Source organism: Micromys minutus (genome assembly GCF_963924665.1).
Source record: "Micromys minutus genome assembly, chromosome: 10".
NCBI lineage: Eukaryota > Metazoa > Chordata > Mammalia > Rodentia > Muridae > Micromys > Micromys minutus.
Genome location: NC_137979.1, coordinates 59,565,633 through 59,581,587, shown reverse-complemented (window position 1 = coordinate 59,581,587; position 15,955 = coordinate 59,565,633). Strand labels below are relative to the sequence as shown.

Here is a 15,955-nt window from a genome sequence, read left to right as displayed (position 1 = left end):
GGGCTGGAGCTAGAAGGCAAGGCCTGAGAGCGGCTCGCTCGCGGCCCGCACTACTGCCCTCCCGTGGGTCCCGGAGACGCCAGGCGCCCGCGGCCGCGCACACGGATTGGGTTTCTACGGGGCTCGCTCCCGGGCTTGGCTCAGGGCCGCCGCCGCCCCCTCCCTGCGCGCAGGCTGCGCTCCAGTCGCGGCCACGGGGTAGCGCTCGGCCCCCCTCTCCGCGTCTCCGCCTCCGCCGCGCTCGTCCCCGGCTCCCGCTGCCCCCGCAGCTCCGGCTCGGCGCAGGCAGACTCTCAGGCTCGGCAGCAGAGCGGCTCTTAGGACGCTGAGCCCGGGCAGCCTAGAGCCCCAGGCTTCGCGAGGCGGCGGCTGCGGAGGTGGGCTAGCGTCAGGCGCGGCCGAGGCGCAGGAGCGGCCGCGGAGACTCGAGTCCCCGCGCTGGGCGAAAACGCCGGGCGGCGGAGGCGGCGCCGAAACACCGGATCCCAGGGCTGCCGGCCGGGCTCTCTCGGTGCGGCTCGCGCCGACCTCCATCCCGGGTGCGGCGGGGAGCAGGACCCGCCGGTCTCCTCCTCCGGATCGCCCGCAAGAGGCTCCGCGCTCGGGCGCTGGCTGGAACCCGGGCCGCCCAGCCGGGTACCCGAACCGGGCATCCATATCCCTGCCCGCAGCTGGCGCAGACATGGGTGCACGGGGCTGCGCGCCGGGCCGTGGGACCCGCAAAGTTTGCTAGCCGGAGGTGCTCAGAGCCTAGGGCGGGCCCCACACTGAAGCCCCAGGGGAGGTACCTCGCGAAATCACTGAATTGGGCGGGAGGACCGTGGAGCTGAGAAGGGTGTCTCGGCCCCGCCAGATGCCTTCTGCAAAGTTAGAAGAGAAGAAAACTTCGGCTCCAGGGAAATTCGGACCGTTATGATAACCGCGCCCCCCGAGCCCTGCGCCCCTTTTCAAAGACACCCGGCCCCCGAGCCTGTCACTGTGCTCCACTCGCATCCAGTCCCAGGGGCTGGGCGCCTGGAACCGCGGTGACTACGTCGGCCGGGAGAACCCAACCAGGGGGCGGGGAGGGGCGGGAGGCGGGCAACGTGGCCACCAGGAGGAAGTTTCCTGAAGTTATCCTCTCATTCGGGAGCTCATCCAGCGACCAGGCCAGATCGCAGGGGTCGCCTTGCCTACGAGAAGTAGTCTGGATCGGGGTGCTAAGAAATACGGGCACCCCGAGTTTGAGAGGAGGCTTGGTGTCTTTCTGCTCTCCCCTCGCCTTACGGAATAGTCAGCGCAGAAAGAGGAGAAAGCGTTTGGGGTCACCGATGCGACCCCTACGGGCATAACGTCCAGGACTTGGCCACACAGTCTCCCGGGACCCATAGGATTATAAAGCAACTCGCGAAGAGGGGGCACTTTGGAGGACCCCTCCGTCAGGATGCTCAGCATGTGGACGCTGCTCATCTGGACTCTACTGGCCCTGCATCAGATCCACTCGTCCGGGGCCCAAGGTATGGGCGACTTTCTCCACGTGGAACTAGAGAAGGGGTTCGGGTGGGCGGAAGAGGGGTGTCTCCTTAAGACACCGCGTTTGGCCCAAGCTGGACCGTATCTTGTACGTCTCAATGCTCCCTGCTTCGACTTTTGGGGCTCTCTTTGGGGTGGGGCAGTATCCCTGATACTTCTGTCCTTTCTGGGCGGGGAAGGTGAGGTTGCCCGGAGTGGTGGAGAAAAGCCGAGGTGCGGTAGGTGGATCTTTGTGGGTACCCTCTGGCTGGGGTAAGAGGGGCGCGTCATTCTGTGTCTTGGCTCCACTGAACTCCCTAAGCTCCTGATCCTGCTTGACGTCCGGAAGGAAGGGAAAAACCGTGCCAGGCAGGCACTCGGTGGTCCTGGGGCGAGAAGATGGGGCGGACAGAAGCAGAGAAGAAACCGTAGTGGGGGCTCTGAGTGCTCGCTTGATTTTTCTCTCAAGAGCAGCTACTCTGCTGGACCACGTATGGGAGCCCGCGCCTGGCTGCCTGGCGGGCCGCGGGAGCTGGGGCGGTTTGGCAGCCGGGTCCTGGAGCCCAGCGGCGGGCGAGGACAGCAGCAGACCCAATCCCCACCCCCAACCCTGACACACCCAGCGGGCAGCCCCAGTCTCTGGCTTCCACGGCTAGCTGGATGTCTGGCCACTGCTGCTTTGATCTGTAGCTGCCCAGAGCAGACAGCCTGGCGATGAAGGGCTAGTGGGTGTTCAGTGGGTGTGTTGAAAGGAGGTGTGATGGGGTTGTCCCTCCCCGCCTCCTGTAGCGGATGCCTGCACGTCTCTGGGATCCCCTGGAGGGTCGTGGTGGCTTAGGGAGGCTGTACCCAAGCTTTCTTGCGTTTGGGGTTCGAAGATCCAGATGGTGGTGGCCGTGGTGGCCGAGCGGCGCCTGCTGGGGGCAAAGGGAGAAGTAGTCTGGATTGAATCCCCAGACTCGGCCGGTTCAGCTTTAGATTCCCTTCAGCTTTCTGGGCTCACAGAGAAGCCAGACCTACCCACGGGGACTGCGGGATGTCGGGAGGGACTGGGACAGTGCAGCAATCCTCCCGACCGAGCCTTTCTCCACCTCTGGGGTCCCTGGACCTCGGAAAAGAAGGGTCGCCACTGTGTCCCAAGTCAGGCAATCCTCGGAGGCAAGATCAGAGCTGAACATGATCGGTTGTCGCTCACAGGGCTGAGGAGAGGACTTTTTACAAGGCAATTTAGGTAAAAGCACTTCGAAATGTTCTAATGAGTGCCATAAATGTAAGGCAATAAAAGTTATTATTTTTATGGTGATCATAAAAGGCAGGGACCTCAGAGGTCATCGAATTCTAGTAGCCATTTAACTGATGGGGAAACTGAGGCCCTGTGCAATGAACTGACTTGCCCAAGAGCACTCTGATATGTAAGACAGGCATCCAGACAGAGACCTGATGAGGTCTGAGCCCTCTCTTAACAGGTACCTCTGTAGCCTCTCATCTAGGGTGAGACCGTGAGGACCCAGGACAGTGGCCCTGAACAGAGCTGGAATGGGCTGTCCTCCACTCTGGGTACCAGGCCAAATTTTCTGAGCTTGCCATGGAGGGAGGGGTTCCTGAGGGGTAGCAACTTCTGTAGAACCCTCTATCTCCACTTTTGTGCAGACTAACTCCGCCATGATTGTGTAACTTGACTTGAAGGGGTGGGTAGCTCACCGATTGGTCTCCCATCTAGGACCAGGCCCTGGTGGAGTCTCCAGAGCACCATTCAGTGTAGCCATGTCCCAGCCACCTCCACAGCTGCCCACCCTCCTAAGGCCAAGATGTCAGTGTCTTACTGAAGTTAATGGCTTCCCATTCCTATGCCTCTCCCAGGAAGCGCTCCATTCTTCTGAGAGGATCAGAGAAGCGCTTTTCTAACACCCCCAATACTCCCCCACACACACCCCATACTCTGGGAGCTGTTTCCTCTCCATGCAGGGCTGCCCAAGTCCCTTCTGCTCTGATTATCATCTCTGGCTCTTCGGATGTTTGATGTTTGCTGGCCAGCACTGCCCCCCTCCTTCCATTTTTCGCCCTGCAGAGGATTGTGGGAAAAAAATTTCTGGACTCTACCTTGGGGGCAATGCTGGGCTGCTATCCAAGGGGTGAGGTTAAGGCTCAGGGTCATTTTTTAAAATCTGCTTTGGGGTTAGTTTTTTTGCCTTTAAGTTCCTATCATTAATCCTTTGAGGAGAGTTAAAACCTCCAGCATCTCTCTGAACCTATAGGGTCTGTCCTGCAGACATGGCACACACAGGGATGCCAAGCAGTCGCTTCTCCTTTGAAACAAGTGCCCTGTGTTTATATACTACTGTGCACTATTACGGAGACTTTTGCCTAGCTCTTTTTCCAGGTGCTGCACTGAGCTATATTACCTGGTTGTACTGAAAACTATTTGACTGTTTCCTCCGAAATTAATCTTACATGATTGCAGCTCATTTCCCAGATGAAATTCAGTAATCACATTGAAAAAGCATTCCCTACCAAACTAGAAAGAAGGGACTTCTCACGGTCTGGCAAAGACAGCTGCTGAGATATTTCTGCAAGACTCTTAGTCACTGGAAGCCTCAGTTTCCCCATCTGTACCTTGGGAACATTATCTCCCTCTTTGCAGATTTGGAGTGGCTTAGAGGGATTCTGGGGATCACACACACATACAGCACACACACACACACACACACAGAGAGAGAGGGGGGGGGGAGAGGGAGAGGGAGAGAGAGGGAATTGCAAACTTCCTTCTTTGACTACATTGATGTTTCCTGGAGTTGTCCTTAATGCTCTGAGCTCCCAGAAATTAGTCATAGAGATTCCACCATTCCCCCAGGAGCTGGGGTTGGAAGGCCCTGGTTGGTGATCTCAGCAACCTGTATTCCTGAGTGCTTTGGAGAAATTTTTTATATGCCGGTGAACTTGGCCATTGCTAGAAGGCATCCTGGCCTGGTCCAGCTGCTGGAAGGAGCTCATGGGCTGCCAAACCAGCCATTCTAGGAGGTTCTTTTTCAATAGAATTGCACCCAGGGGTGGGGGGGGCATAGAACAAGAGGACACTGCTGTTGAATGAACCAGACAGTGGGGAAACCCTGAGAGAGGCCTAGAAGCTCTAGTCCTGAAGCTCCTGGAGAGTCCCAAAGGGAGAAAGTTTAGTGCTGGGAGCTAATCACGATAAAAGCCAAACAGCACACGGGGGAATGGGATGAAAGTTTAATTACATGGTGTGGCTAAGCTGTAATTATTAATTACTGACAGCAAAAAATAACTTATTGATCAGGGCCTCTTGCTAATTACCAGGAGGGCTAGTGTCATGCTTGCCTGGGGCTCAGCTGTCAAAAGCTCCACAGGAGCATGAGTGTGGGGTGTGGAATGATCCTGCTTCCCCATGCCCTGCTCTTCCACCTGTCCATCTCTCACCCCAGGTGCCCCTTGGTGTCAGTTTGGGGGCATCCGGAACCTCCTGGTATGGTGATATGAGTGATGGAATTTGGTTCTTGCTGCCTCTCGCTACAGACGTTCTCCCTTTGTAGGGTGGGGTCATTCTGGACCCAGAGGCAGAAGGCAAATCATGCAGGCAGCCTGCACCTGCTGTGGAAACTCTCTCACACACTTGCTTGGCAAATGTTTATCGACCACCTCTCCCTTACGTCCTCTACGGGAAGGTGGGGGTAGGGCCCAGGAACTTCATTCCATCAGGGAAGGGAGGCTGGGAAGGAGGCCAAATCCTTTACAGTGGACTAGTGTTTAAGCAGGACCTCGATGGCTGTCTTTAAGATGGTGTGTTAAACTGCATATTGGGATGTATTTGACCTTGTTCCCTAGGACACAGTTGGGCTGTGAGCTAAAGGAATGAGAGACTGGGCTTGTGTTTTCTGTCCTAGGGGTTCAAAGAAGGCCTGGGAAGCTATCCAGAACTGCCCTCTACCTGCAAATCTAGGGCTATGTCCATGTGGCCAGCTTTCATACCCTCGTGCAATGGACGGCTCATTACTGTAAACTATGATGCTGTTAGACGTTGCCTCATGTTGAGGAAAGAACTGGAAGGTACATCGTTGGCTATTCTAGGACTTAATGGGTTCTCTGCTTGGCGGGAAGCCTATTCCCTGACTTCTGGCCCCTTTTGGGGAGTGGGGAGCTAGAGCTGGAATTGACATGGGGTTACTGGGCTGCTGTGGGTTATCCTCTTGACACACACCCCCATGCCGGGCACACTGTTGCAGAGGCCCCTGGAGCTCCCTAAGCGGTCAGAATTAGTCATTGTAATTTGGAGCCTTGGGATGCCAACAGCAACAAATGGGCCAGTGGCAGAGCAGCCTACTGCCTGTGATGGAAAGGAAAACAAGCATGTTGTTGAGACTGTCTTAGCTACGCACACTTACCAGCCCTTGATGTCTTCATGCTGAGCAGAGGAGGACCAAGGAGCCTTGCTGGGTGAAGGGGTATTAGGGCTGTCCGGGACCCCACCCCAGATAGGACAGAGAAACTAGCACCTCTCTGGGCACACTCAAGGAAGGGAGTGTGAACCAGGCCATGACTGAACTAGAAGCCTGGCAAACCCTCCTGATGTGAGGCGCTGCCAGTAGACCAGGAGTTCCCAACTTGGGTCAGCCCCTTGAAGCCCCCCCCCATTTCCATCAAAAGTGATGCTGACTTGAGCAGATGAGGCTGCTCCCCATCTCTGAAGTGAGGGGGTGACGGGAAGCATCTAGCTTCTTGTGATGGTTTGGGTGGTGAAGTAAGACTATCCGAATAACTTTGTAGATGCTCTGATCACGTGGCTCTAAGGATGGCTGAGTCCCTCCTTTGCTCTCTCGCCAGGTCACTGACTTATACCTCTGTAGAGCCTCCTGTTCTCAGACTCCCTGAAAGCTGACTTCTAACTGCCGCTAGCACTCCTGTACTTTCCTAGGACCCAACTGATGTCCCTTTCCCATCTCAAAACTCCTAGGCTGTGGCATCTCAGAGCAGGCACTGCTGTCTCTGCCCTTCCTTCTGCAGAGCAACTCTCTCTCAGTGCGTTGAGTTGATAGTTGGTTTAAGGCTGGCCTTCTGTGTATTTGTTTCTCTCTTGTATTCAATCCTCAATGTCCAGTCTCAAGAGCAGTACCTGGTACACAAGGGCTCAACAAATACATATAAATATGAATGAATGAATGAATGGGTCATGCTTTCTCTTGCCACCTGGCCCTGTCTACTTCTCCAGCCTCCAATCTGGCATGGATAAGTGGCTCCTTAGTGTCTGGGGTCTCCTTGGTTCTGTGGAGACTTCCTTGTGGTAAGCAGCAGTGCACCCCAGAGTCAGAGTCTGTCCCCCGCAATTGTAGCTTTTGCTGGTTGCCAGTGGCTCCAGGCTTCCACTGAGGGAGGACCCTGCTCCAGTGTTCTAGTATTCTGTTCCCAGCCATTCTTGGCTCTGGCTCTGCCAGAGAAGCTGCCTCTAGCAGGCCAAGCCTTGGAGCTCGAATAGCTTTGGGGTCTTCTGAGTTCCTGCCAGCTACCCTCTACCCTCATGGGGTATGGGAGCAGAAAGACAGGGTGAAACATTTGGGGTGATGCCTACTTGTATCTAGATGCCCTGTATATGACACACAGGTTCCTGTAGAGAGGACACCAGACAAGCTGTGTTGCCATCCAAAGACATCAGTCCTTCTCCTCACAGCCATTGGCCAGCACTGACTATGGCCCCACCCAATATCAAGGGAGAAAAATAGAGAAACTCAGCAATGTTAACTGCCAAACTCTAGCTGAAGTGTCAAACCATCAGCATGATCCCAAAATTCTGTGATCCTAATGTGTGTCTTCTTGCCTTGCCCCAGGCTTCCCCATGGCATCTTCTACCATCTTCTCGGTAAAACTCAACCATTGGTCTGGGAGATGCTGTGCCTGCTGTGCTGTCGGGAGACTGGGCTGGTGTAGGAATGACAGCAGAGCTTAGGTCAACTTTGGGTTTTCTCATCCTCCTCCTCCTCCATCATTGTCATCATCATCATCATCATCATCATCATCATCATCACTGGGTTTCCTTCTCTTTCTCTTCTTCCTCCTCCTCATCATCAAATCATCATCATTCCCCCTTCTCCCCCCCCCCCTTCTTTCCCTTTCCTTCCTGGCTTTGGCTTCCACCTCTATTGTTTTCTCACAAGACATGAGCTTGTCAGAATCCAAGATTCCCTCTCTCCTCCTTCCTTCCATCCCCTGCCTGGGGCATCCCAGAGCTCTTGAGGGAGCCTTCCTCACATGTCCTGAGGCTTTGCTGATTGGCTTGCCAGTGACCAATCTCCACAGGAATCTCCCAAATGGAACAGGGCTTGGGATGGGGAAGGACATAGGGAATAAAAACAATTAAAATTTCATGCCAGCTAGGGAAGCGATTAGTGGCCCAAAGGGGCTATGAAATTTTAATGCCGTGATCATTCGGGGAGAAGGAAATATTACTGGCATGTGGCTCACATAGGGGACTGAGCTTCTGGGGTGGACATGGAGAAATTTGAGGGGCTCTGGGAAGCCCTCTGGTCAGTACTAGACAGAGACCAGGGAGGTCGTCAATATGCGTTGAGAATCCAGGCGATGGGAGGGATGTGGTTCCAAACACTGTGATTGCCACTGTATAACATGCACTCATAATCAGTTAAGTCAGATTCTCCATGTCTTTATAAACTGTAGCCACCAATGCAGCATGAAGCAGCAGAGGCCCCGCCAGGGAAGCACAGGCTGCTGAGGGGCCTTAATTGAGGGTGGACTCCTGTGTTTCTTCTTATCATTCATCACCTGGGTGACTTTGTGCCTCGGTTTCTTTATTTGTGGCAATAATGGTCCTACCTACGCTTTGTTGGCTTTGGCCAGCGTTAATGAGATGGGCCAGGCTCCCAGAAAACCGATCAGAATACAGATTTCACCTTGCCACTTCTTCATCTTGGTAGGAAAGAAACAAGATAAACCTTGGGCCTAGGGTTAAGCAGTTACCCTGGCCCCACAGACGTTACCTCCAAACGTCTGCACCAGCCATTTGTATGGTAAGATAGTCACTGTGCTAGCCTAAAATGCAAACATGTCTCCAGAAAGGCTACACAGGCAGCTGTCTACAGCTGTGCAAACTTCAGGGTCGGTGTTTTTACTAGATCCTTTCATAAAATGTCATGTTGATATCGGTGACTCTCCAGCCCAACCCATGAAGGATGATCAAAACAAACACATGTTACAAATGACTGAACAAAATATGAGCATTAATATTGTTAGCATCCAATAACATGCAAAGATCACCTGATCTGAGAAAAAGAAGATGATGGTGTATACAATACCCTGGGTTTGGTCCTTAGCACTGCTGAAGAATGGATGGACAGACACACACACATACACATATACACACATACACACATACACACAGACACAGATACACACATATACACACATATACACATACACACACGCACACATACATATACACACACACATATATTCACATATACATGCACACACATACATACACACATACACAAACATACACACAGGCACACATACACACATATACACACATACATGCACACACATACACATATATACACACGTATACACATGCACATATACATATGCATATACACACATGCACACATATACACACACATGAACAGATATACATGTATACACACACACAGAGGGGTAAGTGAGAAAGAGAGAGATGGGGCAGAAACTTAGAAAGGGAGAATAAGAGAGAAACAGAATGGAAATGTAGGTCAGCTGCTTCCCAGGGCACTGCCTTTGATCTATGCCTGGTGGCCCCCACAGGCACCACTTGCTACACTGCCTTGACCAGTCCAGGGGATTAAAACAGTCTCCTGGGAGGCATCCCCCAGTTTTGCAGGCACAGGGACTGGGAAGGCATGCATCTGGAGATGGTCTCCCCCTCTATGGAAAGCCCAAGCCTTCCTCAGCTCTCCCTGAGCTCAGCCACAGGGAGTTTACCATAGGATCTGAGCGCAGGGACCCCATGAGTCACCACCCGGCCTCTCCCCTCCCTGCTTCTGTATACATCTTCTAATCCATGTTCAGGCCCGCCTCCCCACCATGGGGGTTGTGAGCACCCGCCCCTTTCTTCCTCTCTATGGACTCTCAGTCTTCTCCACTGACCCAGATCCTCTTTCCCCCATCACTGAACCCAGCGGTAGCCCAGGCCTCAACATCCCCACCCTCAGGCCAGGTGCTCCACCCCTCCAGGTACCCTCAGGTTGAGTTCCCATCATCTCTGGATGCATACAGGCTAGTGAGAGGACAGGGTACTCTGTCCCCTGAGGATGACTTCTGTCTAGACTCCCTCTTCTCTTGGGACATCCAGGCATTGGTACCCACCCTCTCTGGATGCCCACAAGCTAGATTCCTTTTTTCTTTAGTAAGGTCTCATGCTGGATACCCTATCCTCTTTGGCCTTGTAGATGCTGACTGATCTTGTAATGTGTGTGTGAGACTGATTTTTTTAATTACAAACTCCTTGAGTCTAGATAATAATGCTTCATCAACAAGGATGAAGGTATTAGACATCAATTACTTTTCCCAATTAATAAACTTAACCCTCTAAAGAGCAAGCCCACAAGAGTCCATGAAGCCAGAGGAGACCTCCACTGAGATTCTCACTGGGTCCCTCAGGGCTGGACTTTTTGATCCCCGTGATTAGAGTCCTCTCTGGGAAAGGGTGAAGGGGGTGGAGCACTGGTGGCAGTTCCAGATTTTTCAAGGTGGCTGTCATAGTGGAAGGGTGGACTGTACCTAAGGGGGGTCTGGCCGCATGACCTGAATTGGCTGTCTCTCCACAAAAGCTTTTCCTGCAAGCATTTTATTTTCTAAATAAATAGAAGTTTGCATTCCATTCCACAGCATATCTGAATTCCATCTGAACACACAGAGAATAGTTTTAAAGCCATATGATGCTGGCTGAGCTATGTGCTCTATCTTCCCCGTGGCTTCCCGGACCTCTGGGGGTATACGGGAAACCTAAATTAGATGATTTCTTGGGTCACATCCTACAGCAAATTCTAAAGGACCTGACATACCTATTCCAATCATTTTCATTTTTAGATTTCTGTAACCTTCTGAAGCAATTGAGTCACACAGCTGGCTGAGGGCTAGGGTCAGCATCTGCCAGGGGGTGGCCTCAGGTTGTCACCTCTGCCTAGTGCCCCAGGCCACTGGAAGGCTCGTCTCCTAGCCCCTCCTTTCTCATTTTGACTGAGACTGGACTAGCCAATCAGAGGCATTGTTGCAGAAGCTTTTGGAGCCAAGCAACAAGGAAGACTCGGGCTTTCCCTAGGGATAGGGCGCACTGGACAGTTGTGTGTGAGTTACTTTCTCGTTGCTATGACAAACTTCTCAATGAATGAAGCTTAGGGAAGAGTTTCTTTTGGCTCATGGTTTGAAGGGACAGTCCTTTGCAGTGACCGCCTCATGGTGACAAGAGCTAGGGGCAACTCGTCACATTATCTCGGTAGTCAGGAAGCATCACTTGTGGATGCTGGCACGTAGCTCCATTTCCTTTGTATTTGGTTCAAGACTCCATCCTGTGAAGCCGTGTACCCCAAACATTCAGAGTAGGGCTTCCCTCTCCACTTTCTGGAACATCCTCATGGGAGGTGTAATTCCTGGGTAACTGCAAGCCCAGTCCAGTTGGTGGTGAAGAGGACCCTTGGCAGGTGTATGGGCGTCTCCCCCAGGAACTCAAGTGACAGGGACGTTGACCTGGAAGCCACTGATTTGTATGCATCCTCTCTTCCAAATCAAGTGACCTTGGCAAGAAGCCAACTACCTCTGAACCTCAGTGCTGACAACATTAATATTTTCTGGCCCAACTTTCTTATTGGTCTAGATGAAAAGCAAATGGCATGTCTGTGAAAGTCATTCACATAAATTTGAGTTTTTATGAAAAGATCCAACAAAAAAAAAAATTCACCCTAAGACCTGCATAGCTGATAACAGCCTAATATGCAGCTTCTCCGTGGCATGTTTGAATTTGTCTCCTAGAAAAGAACGTCTTCCAGCAAAGCACAGTCTTCACTATAGTTTCTTCTCTGTGGGAGCTGTGAGCACCAAGCTCTGCCTAGACAGCCAGCACTAGCCGAGTGCTTCTAACATGGTCCTGTCATCTATCTGTTCCCAATGTATATGTGGATATGTGTTCATGCAAGTTCATATGAGTGCATGTGCACATGTGTGTGCATACATTTTCATATATGTGCACTTACACATGCATATGCATACATGTTCTTGTGTATACACTTGCACATGCATATGCATAAATGTTCATATGATGCACATGTATGTACATGCATAGTCATATGGTGCACGTGTGTGCATGTTCATATGGGCACCTGTGCACATGTGTGTTCATGCATGGTCATATGGGTGTGCTTGCACACATGTATATGCATATTTAGATGGTGCACATGTATGTGAATACATGTTTATATAGGTATACATATGAACATGTGTTAGAATGCATGTTCATGTGGGTGCATCTGCACATGTATGTGCATGCATGTTCACATGGTACACATGTGTGCTTGCATGTTCATGTGGGTACTTGTGCAAATATGTGTGCAGGCACGTAGAGAGGCCTTAGGCACTGTTGTTCATGAGCTGTCCATCTTGTTCTTTGAGACAGGGGTCTGCAGTGAGCCTAGAGGACCCACTGTCTCAGCTTCCTCAGCACTGGGATTACACGTCTGTGCCCAGCTTTTTCATATGTGTTTCTAGGGATCGGATTCAGGTCCTCATACCTACAAGGTATGTACTTAACTGACTGAGCTCCCTTCCTCTCCTGATCTCCTCCTGACTTCTCTAAAAATTCTGTGCTTTGGAAACCAGACCCCCAAAATGTCAGTCCAGCCTTCCAGTTCCTGCCTGGCAGCCAGCCGGGCCAGCACCATTGTTTGCCTTTTGCTGCCCTGGCACAAGGTCTTGGAAGCCAGAAAGGAGCAAGACTATGCCCAGGGTTTATGCCTACTGCCATCACCTCTGTGTTCTCCCTCCTCTCCGTGGGAAACATAGAGGTATCGCCCGGGACTTCTCTGTTCAGTCTTCTCTCCCTGCCAGGGTTTGGTTCCTACTTCTGGGGGTTGGCGGATGAGCAGTCTCAGGCCAGGCTGAGGGAGGGCCGGGGGAGTTCCTCATTAGCTCTGCTCCAAGCTCATTATCAGTGAGCGCATCACTGGGTGAGAAACGGCTGTCGTCAGGACAGTAATAAATACGTGCCTGTCAGAGTTGATGTGATTGGAGTAATGAAGAGAGAGCAGCCACCGAGAGAGGGATGCTGCGGGCTGGACCTTCAGGTGCCAGAGAACTCTGTCCACTGCCCATCCCCTTCGGTCTAAGAAGCAAAGGACTGGCACAGGGCAGGGGGTATGAGTTGGCATTGAATGTCTTTCTCCTTAAGCTGTGCTGAATGGAGAACCTAGAAAGTTCTGGAAGCCATCAGGTAAAAGGGATATAAACAACACCAGGAAGAGAGGAAGGGGATGCTTCCCTGAGCAGAGGCAAACGAAACCAATCATTGGGAGCTAATGCTGCTTTTGATGGTGTGGCCTCCGGATGTATCCCTGGTTCTAGAACAGCCCAAAGGAAGGCGTGGGGTTGGGGGGAGACATGGCCTATTGTTCACACCTCGTGGCCTGCCACCTCGCCTGCGATGTTAGAATGCACTGTGTCTCCAAAAACTTGGAATGCCCAGCACTGAGTGTGGAAAACAGGCTTCTAGTTGAGCTTCTTTCCCTTTCCTCTGGGGAAGAACTCGGGGGCACTGGCTGAGTCCAGACAGGACCAAGCTGGGCCTCCTAGACTCTGATGGACAGGAGATGGGAGGAAATTCAGACTTGATACAATGCCAGGCCCTGGAGACTGAAGCAGACAGGATGGGGCAGGCGAAGCTGTGTCCATTCTCTCTGCAGCCTTAGGGGCCACTCATCTGGGTATGAAGTGAGGTTGTCCAGAAGTGGGGGATCCCATCTGAGGGTTTTTTCAGGACCCCCATCCCCAGAGTTTCAACCCCAGCAGGTCAGAGGTAGGGCCTAGAACTCTGTATTTCTAACAAGTTCTGACACTGGTGCTGGCCAGGGACAAGCTCTGAGGAGGTCTAGTCTGGAAGTTTGCCGAGAGCAGGGATGTTACAACTATGACTAAGTCCTTCTATCTAGATGGATTGTGTCTGGCTCCTTTCTGCTGTAGAGCTCAGGTCAGATTATCAACTCCTGAACCCTAAGGCCCGTGGCCTTGTACTCAGGTGAGGTGCAACTTGGTCTTATTTCCTCAGGAAGTTTTTGCTCTTAGTGTGTGTCTTAGTCAGTTTTCCAGTGCTATAACACAATACCTGAGCTAATCGACTTAACAAACAAAAAGGTTTATTTAAGTTCCCTGGTTTGGGAGGGTTCCAGCCTTCCTTGCAGGCTCCTTCTTTGCACTCGGGTTTTTTAGTCCAGGAGCCAACCAGCCAAGTAGGACTAAGGTTTCTCTGGTTCCTCTTTCTTGGCCCATTCCCTGTGTAAGATGGGAATATTAGCAGAATTAGGTCATGGAGAGGACTGCAGATGATCATAGGGCTATTTCTTGTCCTAACTACCTTTTTTTTAAAACTTTAGAATTCCTGCGATTTATTACTGGAGCTTCTGGCTCCTCCTGGACATTCTTAGGTTCCCCTCTGCCGCCCCAGAGCTTAGTCCCAGATATATGAGACTCCAGAATAGAACTCAGGGAACCCTACATTCTCCTACACAATTCACGTTCAGGGGCTCCCAGAATTCGGGTGTACTAAGAATAGGTTCCATAGACAGAGCCTTTGCCACCTACTGGGCACCCTTCCAAATGCCTTATGTGGCTTCCCTGTTTAGATCCTCCCATGTGTGGAGATATGTTAGCCCCATACTATGGATTACAAAATGGAGGTACAGAGCGCTCTAGAAACTTGCCCAAAGCCACCCAGCCTGTGAGCAAATAGATTCAGGAACCATCCCAAGCATCAGGCTCTGGGTCTGTGTTCCCCACCCATGGGTGGCTCGGAACTGTTGCCCCTCCTGCCTCCCACCCAACTTAAAGAGGCCACATTCCCACAACCAGTCTGTAACTTAGTCTAACTCTGCCCACTCAAGAGTCTGAATTACCTTCACGAAATAAGCCAAGCCTCTGTTTCCCCATCTGTTAACTGCAGGTTTAAAGCACATGAGCGAGCTTCCTCACATACAGAGGCTTTGGGGGAGAAGTGTCTGGTTTAGGATTGGAGTCCGGCACACCTAGCAACATTGCTGGCTGGTTATAGCTGGGACTTCTCTAGAAGTCACTGCTAGGACTCATCCAGACTGTGTAGATTGTGTCTATGACCTCGTGCTGATTACTCCTGCCCTTTAAATCTGGGAGGGGTCTCCATACATGTTCCCCAACACAGATCACCCTAGAAGCCAGTTCACATGTCAATCAGCACACACCGAGACGTGCAATGTGGCAGGAACCGTTGTCACCAACATGGCCGTCTTTGATTCAGGACAGGTCAACTGTAAGACATGCTGTGCTTTTACATGGCCCTGACAGAGGAAAGGGGGGTGGGGAGGTGCTATGTAATCTACGAGGTGCATTCTGACTCTAGAGATGTAAAAAAAAAATGAAAACAGAAAAGGTTCATCCAGAGGATAAAGTGTGTACTCAGCTCATGTTTCCCAGGCTCCCCCTGGGTCCTCTGTACCTTCATGTACTCATAAGTTGCCCCTTGCCACCCCAAAGGACAGCGCAGGCCAGTCAAGTTGGTGCAGAAGATACTGAGGACCCGCTGCTCACCCGTGTAGCAGCGTTACTGGGCTCTCTTTGGAGCCCAGGTCCCCAGGCAGAGCCAGGTTACAGGCTGTCTGTGGGAATGTGGTCTCTTTAGAGGTGGTTGGGGGATGGGGGGAGCAGGAAAAGCAAGGGTCCTCCTGAGCCACCCACTGGTGGAGAAGGCACTGGTGGAGAATGCATTCCCAGAGCCTAATTCTTGGCTGCAGCTGGGAAGTATACACATGCAGACAGAGCTGGGGGATGACTCATTTGGTAAAGTGCCTGCCGTGGAGGCATACGAACCTGAATCCTTGCTCCAGAACCCACATGGAAAGGCTACACATAGTCGTATGCACTTGTAACCCCAGTGCTGGAATGGCAAAGACATGGGGATCCCCTGAAGCTTGCAAGCCAGCCAGCCTGGACTATGTGGTCAGTCCCAGGCCAAGTGAGAGGGTTTGTCTCAGCAAGCAAGGAGGTTGGCTGACACTTGGAAAAAGATACCTGAGGTTATCCTCTGAATTCTACACAGGTGCTGTAAGCATGCACACATTCACAAAGACACACACACACATACATACATACACACACACACACATATACATAGACACACATACATACGTATTTGGAGAAAAATACCTGAGGTTATCCTCTGACTTCTACACAGGTT

At 51.8% G+C, this 15,955-nt stretch overlaps 1 protein-coding gene across 1 annotated transcript in view; it reads left to right on the top strand.

Annotated features, from left to right (window-relative positions):
* Positions 1-1,367: 1,367 nt before the first annotated feature.
* SDK2 (sidekick cell adhesion molecule 2) overlaps positions 1,368-15,955 on the top strand; it is a gene marked incomplete at its 3' end in the record, with an annotated part of 267,015 nt that continues 252,427 nt past the window's right edge. The window contains exon 1 of the mRNA XM_080924572.1: positions 1,368-1,496. Coding sequence (XP_080780698.1) covers positions 1,424-1,496 — 73 coding nt within the window. The 5' untranslated portion in view covers positions 1,368-1,423. The remainder of the gene's footprint in view (positions 1,497-15,955) is intronic.